Source organism: Canis lupus, chromosome 3, assembly GCF_011100685.1.
Source record: "Canis lupus familiaris isolate Mischka breed German Shepherd chromosome 3, alternate assembly UU_Cfam_GSD_1.0, whole genome shotgun sequence".
Taxonomy (NCBI): Eukaryota; Metazoa; Chordata; class Mammalia; order Carnivora; family Canidae; genus Canis; species Canis lupus.
The window spans coordinates 87,772,457-87,783,422 of record NC_049224.1 but is presented as its reverse complement, the minus strand read 5'-3'; the positions used below and the strand labels follow the sequence as shown (position 1 = coordinate 87,783,422).

Sequence of the window (10,966 nt, the reverse complement as noted above, 5' to 3'; positions counted from 1 at the left end):
TAGTTGCAAATGGTTACCTCTGAGGAGTGGGGATTAGGAATTGGGAGGAACCGGTTAAGGGAAAATTCTAGAAGGATTATGTGACTTTTAAAAAACAAGGTCCATGTATTTTATTAAAATGGATGATATTAGATAAATGGGTGCCCGGCCCAAGCACCCAGGCCGGTCCAGCTCTGTTAAGAATCAGGGAGTGCCCGGAGAAGAAAGTGGAAATGCTCTCCTTTACAAAAGTGTCTTGGATTTATATTAAGGCCATGGCCAGTCAAGTGTGATCATTTAATCTGGCTCCCTTCTTGTTTGCGTACGTATTTGTATTCCAGACTTTGGTCAGGGTGAGTCCAATGACTGTTTACTGGGCTCCTCTGAATAAAGGACACACAAGTCCCCATTTGGCAGAGTGTTCCGGCTGGCCACCTTCTGACAGCATGGCTTTCCCGGCAGGATTTGGATGGGGGGCATCCACTGCAGCTTATCAAGTGGAAGGTAGGAGAAGCTCCTTCTCTTTCTCGAGGGCTGGGAGGAAAATGACTTCTGGTGGGCTCTGTATGCCTAGGGGAGAGGGTGAGGGCCAGGAGGCAAAAGGAAAAGAAGGAAGGGGATCAACGAGTCCATAAACTGTACAAGTGAAACTGTCACTTTACACAGAAGAGGCTCAGCTTCCCTCGTCCCTTTCTTACCCAAGGGTGGTGGTGGTGAGGGCTTGGCGACCAAACCGCCCCTCTAGTTTCCGTCAGTTCAAGTTTATCTGAGACATCGGCTTACATCAGACTAGCTGCTTTCGTCATTGGTTTCTTGAACACATTTGCCTCAATTCCCCCAACAAAAAAAATATAATTTCCCTAATGGATGGAAATATATTGGGTAAATCTCTTCAAGGAATCCAAGAGACTTGATTGGAGGATGTTCATCCACTGAGAGAGGTGTCCTGTTCTATTTCTGGTGGCCACAAATCAGAGCCCCATCTCATGTGCCACCCTATCTCCTGGGCCGCTGAGAGGTACGGGGAAGAACCGCAAGATGACGGAGAGCGCCCTGGAGTCAGAAGTCTGGGTTTGGTCTCGATCCTACTATACGTGAGCATGAGCGTGAGAATCCATCATCCTCCCCACGTCTCAGCTTCTTCATCTGTAAAATAGGAAAATTTGGCTTTCCCAAAACATATATGTTTCCCACCTAATGAATTAAGGGTTGTTAATGCCTATAATGGGAACAATATTTGGTTAAATTTTTGATTAACCTTATTTGGTTAAATAAATGTGGGAAGCCCTGGCTGTAAACAAAACTAAGAGAGTTTCTTGCAGTAGTTTCCTAGAGCTGCTGTAGCAACTCACATATAGTGAGAGGTTTATTTTCTCATTGTTCCTGGGGCCAGAACAAGCCACTTGACTCCCTAGACTTGGTGCGCATCTCAACTTTTTACTAGTTCGGTGCGACTTTGGGCAAGTTACTCAATTACTCAACCTCTCTGTGCTTTCTTATCTGTAAGATGGGGATAATCATGGGACCTACATTATAGTGGCTGTGGGGTTTAAATAAGATGATGTGTATCAAATGCTTGGTGCTTAGTGAGTGCTCAATGCATGGCATTTGTACTGAGGGGGCCATAAAAGGATTTCTGAGGATGACTCTATAGAATTCAGCTGTTAACTTGGCATAAATCTACAATTAGTTATAGAAGATAATATTGTGGGTTTCAGGTACCAGTTCCCAGTCCCATTCACTCAGCACCCTGGGATACCCTTACTGGTCCAATCTGACCTCCTTTCTTCATGGGTTGCCCTTCCTCCTCCTTCTCCACCTCCTCCTCCTCCTTCCCTTCTTCTCCTTTTCCTCTTCTTCTTTCTTCTTCTCCTTCTTCTCCTTCTTCTTCTTCTTCTTCTTCTTCTTCTTCTTCTTCTTCTTCTTCTTCTTCTTCTTCTTCTTCTTCTTTCTTCGATTTTATTTATTTATTCATGAGAGGCACAGAGACACAGGCAGAGGGAGAAGCAGGCTCCATGCAGGGAGCCCGATGCAGGGCCCTGGCCAAAGTGTCTGCCTCACTCAACCACTGAGACACCCAGGTGCCCGGCCACACTTGTTCTATCAGATTGTTTCACGCTCTTCTGCACCAGGCTTGCTGCAGCCTTATTTTAAGATTTTTATTTGTGACCTCTAACCTGCTCTTGCGCTGTTAACTCTCTCTCAGCAGCTTGGAAGTGAGGAGACTTGATCTGACATGTCTCCTCTCTTTGTCAAGTCACAGAAATTTTTTATGTCCACTGTTCTCCACCCAGGAGCTCTTACCTACTCTTTTGTGCTGGGTTTGAATGCTAGGTCAAGCACTTACTAACTAAATGACCTTGGACAAATAGCTTAAGCCTCAGTTTCCTTATTTGTAAAATCAGGAAAATGATGGTGCCCACTCTGTAGGTCTGTTCTGGAGATTACAGAGGTTAGTATGCGTAACCAGAGCAGCATAGTGCCCGGCACAGTAACAGCAACAATAATACTAGTGTGGCTGGCTATATATCCAGGCTATAGTCTCTCCTACTGTGTTACTGACGGGAGAGTGACATTGTCTGCTCCACGTAGTGGGAATGATCATCTCCTCTTTGTTCTGCATGTTCGAATATATTCCCTCTTTGCTCGTCTGGACTGGTTCTACCAGCAGCTGGTGGGAGAGTTACCATTTAGCTACCCCTCCACTGTTGTGCAGATCACATACGCAGGCTGTCAGTGGCTTTGTCAAATCAGTGTGGCCAGGGATTTAAAAGCTGAGGTCATTCTGTCACTTTTTGATTTTGAGAATCTCTGAACTTTTAGTTTGCCCTGGCTCTGAAAGTCTACAGAACCATCAGAAGTCACATACACTCAGCAGCACTGAGGACTGAACATGGATTGTATTTGCGAACACACTCCCCCCCCCGCCCCCCCAAAAAAATGAACCCAAAACCCAAATCTAACAGTTTGGTGATTTATTATAAAGCATCTTCATGTATATCTTTCCACTGGTTTCCAAAACACAGTTGTCTGTGTACGTTTCTTTGTTTTCATGTATCCTCTAGAGAGCCTTGATAGATAACTAGCAAAATCTCCACCTCCCCACTGCCCTGCATACCCAAGCTTTACTCCTACACAGAAATGGAGATATTTTGGCTCTGTGACTTGGAGTAGAAGGCACTGTCAATTCCCTGCAGGTGAATGATGGCAAGGGCTGATGGAAAGGGGCAGGACAGGATTTTTATGATCATTGGGCCTCCTAATATATTGATTGTTTGGTTGCATATTTCACCAGACCCATGGTTCTTCCTTTTTCCTGTCCTGTTCATATCCCTTCTACTTCCATTCTGGCTACTTCCCTGTTCATGGTTTTTAAGAAGAGTTTAATGAAATGTTTATTATGTAAGAGTTGGCTGTGCGGTGCTTTGAGCCTTTTGGAGGAAAGCACAGTATAAATCTAATAAATAAATAATAAACAAGTGATATAAGCAGGAGGAAAATTATGTGTTTTAGGTGAGTTGTAAAGAACGTTGTAAAATGTATTTGTTAGATGAAGAGGCAGGGGAAAAAATGTAGATAACCATCGTCTTACAGAGGTGAGTCTTACACAATATTTTAAATGACAAATGCGGTTCTCTGAGTTTTAACCCTTTGTGAAGCCACGTTTGCCTGTTTTTGGCTGGAGGGGATGTGAAACCGAAAACAGCAGGTAGCTCAGTAGCATTTTGTTTACTTCCTTGGTAGGCCACGGAGGAGCTATGAAAATGACATTTAGGACCCAATTCTACAGCTCTTATGAGCTTATAACTCCCAGTGATTTCAGGGAAGGCTCTTAAGGGGTGAACATGCTCTGTAAAATCCCACAAATCCTAAGCAAAGTCTAAACTACTCCATTAACACTTCCTGGTGGGATCTGAGTTTGTGGTTCTTAGGGAGGCAAAGACCTCAGTTTTATGAGTGCCATTATCAAACTTTGATGCCACACTAGATACCAATATAATGTTTGGATTTTTTTTTTTTTTAATGTTTGGATTTTGACTTTGGCTTTGTGTTGGCAGAAATTGAGGCTGGGCTCCAACTCTGGCCTTCTGTTTGCCTCTGTATGCCAAAGATGGAATCCTATAGTTAAGGAACTTGGAGTTATTTTTGCATTTAAAAAGTCGGACAGTAAACAAGGCTGCAGATTAGTTGGTTTTAGATCCCATTCGTGGTGATTTCTAGTCAGACTATTTTTTCTCTAGTCCCTTTTAAAAACTCATAATCTACACAAACCTGAGCTGGAGGCACATTTCATCTGCCTGCTTTAGATGTCAGCACAGGCCATATATTTCTTTAGGTCACTTCCTGTTTGTGTTCTCCATTCCAGCAACTTGGCCTGTGTATCTTGGTTCCTGTTTTCTGCTAAATCCCTTAGATTCAACATTCCATTTTGGGATGACTGCCTATGGAAGTCTTCTTGAACAGGACTCAGCAGATAGATCTACTCATAGTCTGGACCACCTGGGGAAGAAGAAGAGGAAAATAGACTAAAGCATCAATCATCGTTCATTTTGTGGTGTGCAAGGAGAAAGGAAGAAGAGAAGGAAGCATGTATCCATGGAATTTTTGTAGCTTAAAGGTTGATATGACAAAAAAACACCTTTATTTCTTTCTCCCAGGTTCATATTTGTGGTCCAGAAAAATCTCAGTGATTGCCCCCTTTAAGTTTTTATTTAAATTTCAGTTAGCTAACATATAAGGCAATAGTAGTCTCAGGTGTACAAGATAGTGATTCAATCCATCCACACAGCAGGTACACTCCTTAATCCCAACACCTATTTAATCCATCTCCCTTTTTGACTCTGTCATGGAATTATATAGGCATCATTTAGAGTATGGGCTTAGGCAGGAATGATACTCAAATATTCATCAACTCATTTTCACTACCCAAGCAGATACCAAGAGTAAACAATGGATGTAGGCTAGACTGGCACTTGCATTGACTAGTGAGACAGAGTGTCAGCCATAAACAACTGGTATGGGACCATTAAGACCATGAAGAGCAGAGCTCAGCTCTAAACAACTGATATTGACCAGGCTGGGACCCATGGGAACCAATCGGAGTGGGTGCCAGCTGCAAACAAGCATTTGGACCACATTGACATGTACTGATTGGATTTAGCCTTGGGCTTATGAGTGGGACACATCTGGAATATATCCGACTCCAGACTACTGGAGAACTAAATCAGTTAACTTCCCTAAGACTCAGATTTCTCCTCCTTCTCCTCCTCCTCCTCCAACTCCTCCTCCTCCTCCTTCTTCTTCTTCCTTAAGATTTATTTATTTATTTAAGAGAGAGAGAGAGAGAGAGAGGGAGCACGTGAGCAAGTGTGCACATGCATGCACAAGTAGGGGAAGGGGCAGAGGGAGAGGCTCTTTAAGTAGACTCTCTGCTGAGCACTGAGCCTGATGGAGGGCTCTATCTCATGAAATCATGAGATCGCGACCTGAGCTGAATCAAAGCTGAAACCTGAGCTGAAATCATGAAATCATGACCTGAGCTGAAACCAAGAGTTGGACACTTAACTGACTGAGCCACTCAGGCACCACACCCCTGTAGAATTTCTAATGCTTATCTCTTTTTATTGGAATTTCTTTGGGTGAATACGGGAGAAATTTTTATTATATGTTATGCTTCTTTGGATCTGGTTGATGCCTCAACTTTTTCTTCCACATTACTAATTTGGACTTTAGCTTCATTCATTCTGTTTTTCAACTCCAATATTGAATATTTAATTGTGGCAATCATATTTTTAGTTTCTCAAATTTATTCTTTGATTGCTTCATTTTCAGGAAGCCGTGTTTTGTTTTCTGGATGTAATCATGCCTCAAATCTTTTTAAGAATGCTAGCTTAAAAAATTAAGCTCTCTTTCTTTCTCTTTCTCTCTATCTTTCTTTATTATTTTGAGATATTGGGGTTATTTGCTTATTTGGGACCTTATCTTTCATGCTGTTTGTTTTTGTCCAAAGTCTGGTGATCCTTGAGAGCCTGTTCATATTTATGAATGAAAGAGTATGTCGATATCAGTATCTGAGTTAAGTTGTTTTTTTAAAATTAAAGAGTTCTATTTAACTGAAACAGGGTCACCTTTATAAGAAGCAGGGTTCTATATAAGTTAGTGGGACCTATTGGCAATCTTTTCATAAAAGACTATATCTGAGGGGAAAGAGCCAAGATTTGGAGCTCAAGAGCTGCCAGATTTCAAGGATTTTAAGGAAGAATATTTTTGTTTGGTTTTTTATTAAGTCTAATTTTTCAATTTTATTGAAATCTAATTGACATACAGTATAAGTTTAAGGTGTACAGCGTAATGATTTGACTTACACATACTGAGAAAGGATCACCCATTATCTCATATAGATACCCACCATTCCCCTAAAAAAAAAAGGTCTTTTTCTTATGATGAGAAATTTTAGGATCTACTCTCCTAGTGACTTGCAAATGCACCATACAGCAGAGTTAGCTATAGTCGTCACGTCATCCACTGTGTCTCAGTACTTAATTATCTCATACCTGGTAGTTTGTGCCTGTTGAACACCTTCCTCCAACCCCCAATGCCCCATCCTTTGCTTCTGATAGGCACAAATCTAAACTCCTTTCCTGTGAGTTTTGTTTGTTTAAGATTCCACATAAGTGAGATCATCTAGTGTTTGTCTTTCTCTAATTGTTTCTTGTTACTTTTATTTCTCCTGTCCCTATTCCTCTTCAAGTTCATATTAGGTTGAGTTTGTTCAACTTCTCTTGGCCATTTCAGTACCATTGATAAGGAGGTTTCCTACCACATCTCTCACTTTTATTAGACATTTCTTAGGATTTCAACATGGGCTAAGGGGGTACCAACTGTTCTGTTTATGGGGGAAAGGAACCAATGAAGCCAGCAGTATGACAGATAATACTTTAATTAATTATCTGAGGCCTGGTCTTCTCTCTGCATTGGTTAAACCAGAGATTCCCCAGAGGATGACCTCTTAATCCTTACCAGTCATCAAACTTTAAGTTTGTCTTGTAATTCTTTGCTTTAGTTTCTCAGACAATTCTATTTTCTTTCTATTATCTGGAAATACTTTAATAAATGTGGTACTCTATTGGGACAGGTTTTTTTTTTTTTTCTTTTGTTTTCAGTTCAGCTGTGGATTTTCTTTTTATTTACTCTCATTTCAATGGGGTTGTAAGGGATAGAAATTAAATAGGTATACCCCATCCCCCATCTTGAACTTGAAATCTATTAACATGAGTTAATATACAGTAGCACCTCATAAACCATGAAGCATTGTTCCAAGTTAACAAGTGAATTTCCCTCTTCTTCTCCTTACCATTATCATTTTCCTCATTATCACTAACACAACCAACCTCTGAACCAATGTCTAGTCTTGTGCTTTTTAGATAGAAGATGAAATAACATGGAATTGATGGAATTTTAGACAATGTAACAGGAGAAAGTGAAATATTCAAGTAATGTGAGAAAAGTGGTTGACGAGGAATGCTATGACCTACACGTGCCCCATGTCCAGGTATCTGTTTCTGAGGTCAGCTGCTCTAAGCCATTTGCACTTTTCATCATTTATTATCTCCCTTTATTCTCAACACACAGACTCTTCATGTATCAAATTTTCTAGTATTTCCATTGGCTTCATGGACAGTGCTGAAAGTTACCCACCACCATCACTACTGGCCTGTGTGGATTATTTATGGATAAGTGTCTGCCTACTTGTGTATTATTTTGTATCAGCAGGATTCTGGATATAGATGCCTATCATATATGCTTAGAAAAAAATTTGATCGTATTATGAAAGTAATACAGATAATTGTAGAACACTTAAAATGTATAAATAAGCAAGAAATTTAAAAAATCATTCAGAGAGCTATTTTCAAATTTTGAGTATACATTTCCAGTCTTTTGCATATATCCACAGACTTTCGTGCACATACACCCTTTTATATTTTTCGCCCTAATAAGAATGTTCTATAAATGGTTTTGGCTTTTTTATGACACTTAACAACTCTCTTAGTAAGCTATAACATGTCTGCATCTTCTATCTTAATCCTGTGCTTTTTCTCTCTTATCTGTCTTTCTCATGGATGTTGCATGGAAAGCTAAATGTGAGTCAATATATTTAACCTGGAAAAATAAGAAAAAAATTGCTGTGCCTCAATCATTTTTTTGGAGTATGGGTTCTATATATTAGCCTACATATTTGTACATGAGTTTTGTTTTGTTACCACCAAATTCATCAGTTAAGATGGGACATTTGTTTCTTTGGATGAGTATGTGCCAGCATTGTACTGGAAAATAAAAATCATTACTTGTGCTCTTCCTTCCTAGGCCTGCCCATCTGGTAGGGTTGCTTTCCAGGTAAGTTCACTGGTACACAAGGTCAAGTGGTTCTTTAAAAATTATTAGGCCATCACACAGTGCCCAAGTCAGCACTCTGGGACTCATGCTAGACTCTTCCTCTTCCTCTCTCCTTCATTTAACCAATTATTATTATTATTATTTTTATATCTCCTCTTAGCCCCTTGGTTACACTTTTTTCTCCATTACTATCTTTCCTTTAGTTCTGAGACTCACTGGCTCTTGTCTTCTTGAAATATTCTTCCCTCCTTTATACTCCTCCAATCTCTCCAGGATGTTGCTTATAGTGTGGTCTGTTAAAATCCTGACCACATCGTTCCATTTCTTGAGAGATAGCAAGAACTCTGAAATCAAACAGGCCAGGTTTGAATCCTGACTCTACCACTTATCAGTTCTATGATCTTGGGAGATCCCTGAGCTTTGCCATCTCGGTTTCCTCATTTGTAAAATGGGAACAACAGTAATAGTTGTTGCAAACATTAAATGTGTTTATTAACATCAAATGCTTAGAGCAGTCCTGGGCAAACTGTGTTCAGTAAATTTTAACATTGATTAGAAACATTTTTATTGTCTTCCTACCTTCTCTAGAATAATTTCTGAACTCTTGGCATGGCATGAAAAAGCTCTTTGTAATTTCACCTCTGACTACATCCCGAGCTTCACCTCTTGCTTCTTCATTTGTATCTTGTTCTTTGACCAAGATAAAGCACATGTCATTCTTTAAATGTGCCATGACCTTCATGTCCTGCTGCACACACTGTTCCCTCTGCTTGGGTGCACACCTGACTGCTGGCATGAGCAGAGGCCAACAGGGGACAAAGATCCAGGCCTCCCAACTTCCAAGCTGGAGCTTTTGCTACTCCAACATACTGCTTTGTTCATCTTCATCCTTTATACCCCTCTTCCGAGTATGTTACCACGAACTTGGTAGAGGAGTAGAGGCGGGGGAGTGAAGTGAGGCAAAGGGAACACCTAAAAGAGGTTTTTAGTGTACATGAAAAATCGATTCTTATAGTAACTGTTTGAAACAACCTGCCTTTGTACCTGGGAGGCATTTGGGCATAACTCCATGCTTCTAAAGATGACTACAATCCTGAGAGGTGTTGATAGGGATACTGTAGCTGTGTGTTGGTGTTTTGGATGGCATAGGTAGTCAACATTGGTAGTAGCTGGGGCCCTATTGTTTTCCTTCTGTTCTGCTACCTGGGCCTCTGCCTTGAAGTGCCCTAAACCAGCTGAGCACATCTATATTGGCTTTGGATCTTTCTCAAGGTGCCTGTTCTTCCTTTCATTAGTGTGGATAATCAGAGTTTGATTGTAAAGTATGCCCGGGCCAAATACAAGGGCTTTTAAAATTGTCTGCTGTTTTAGATTATCCAGGCCACTGATCCCCCTTCCTTAGCATGGATAATTGAGAGTGGACTGGGCTGAAGAATGTTAAGCAGAACCAATTGACAAAATAAATGAGATTTTAAAAATCCTTTACATTTTAATAATAGAAAAAAAAAACAAGCTAGGTTTTCTTTTCTTTTTTTTTTCTTTCTTAACCTAAAAGGGCCTATTTTATATTTTGAAACTGTAAATTTATTTACTTTTACATTGATTCAAAATAGGAAAAATATTTTCTGTGATGTACCCATATAAAACCTATTTAAAATGTATACTAATTATAATAGGCACTTAATGGAGCTAGAGGAAAATTGAAAATATAGACAAGAGGTTGGACAGTTTCAGAGTCAATGTCAAATCTTCTTATAACTGTGTTTATGTTTCAACTAGGTAGCAAGTAGAGGGTGGTAGTCACTTCAAATATTGAAAATCTCTCTCTTGATAGTGGAGGCTATAATTCTTTGCCCCTAATGAGCAATAATCATGTAGAGAAGGGCATTTTTTGGATGTATGTATAAGATTAACAGGGTTCTGATCCCTGTCTGAATGTCTGTGCTCATTCACTTCTCATTTTCATCTTTTCCCATGTGCCTCTGAATGCAGAGAGAAAGGTATTTACGTGTCACTTGACTGGGAATTTAGAGGACATTTTCTCCAAGGAACAATGCTGTAAATAGGGGTAGGTGTCACTGAATACCCTTCAGGTGTGTAATGAGATAAATAGATTTTGGGGGTTGCTTGGGAATTTGGAATGTAATATAAGAGGCAATGGTGAGTTTCTGGGCAAGTGACTCATAAACAAGGTTTTTGAAACATTACCCATTCTTATGTTGGGAATTGCCAAGCTAAGGTTTAAAGTCTCCCGCAACACCCATGAATAATCATTTAAATACAGGCTTTGAGACTTGGGGGGAAAAGTGCATTATTTACTCTAAAGACAATAATCTTCCTTTGGAGTCATTGTAGTCTATCATACAGATGCATACTTGGGGATCTTTGAAAGAGCAACATTTTCTCTTGATGATCCATTACTTCATATGTCCTAGAAATTATTATTCGGGTCTAGATTGCAGGCACAGGTTAGAGATGCACATCAACCACTCTGTAACAGAGTGTGGGATACTAAGGCTCTTTCACACAGTGAAACATGACAAGGGGCTTTGGCCATTGCCTACTTTGCGTGAAGAACAAGATACGGAAATGG

At 40.1% G+C, this 10,966-nt stretch overlaps 1 protein-coding gene across 1 annotated transcript in view; it reads left to right on the top strand.

Annotated features, from left to right (window-relative positions):
• Positions 1-332: 332 nt before the first annotated feature.
• Positions 333-10,966, top strand: part of GBA3 (glucosylceramidase beta 3) — a 110,596-nt gene continuing 99,962 nt past the window's right edge. The window contains exon 1 of the mRNA XM_038533574.1: positions 333-483. Within this exon, the coding sequence (XP_038389502.1) occupies positions 342-483 (142 nt within the window). The 5' untranslated portion in view covers positions 333-341. The remainder of the gene's footprint in view (positions 484-10,966) is intronic.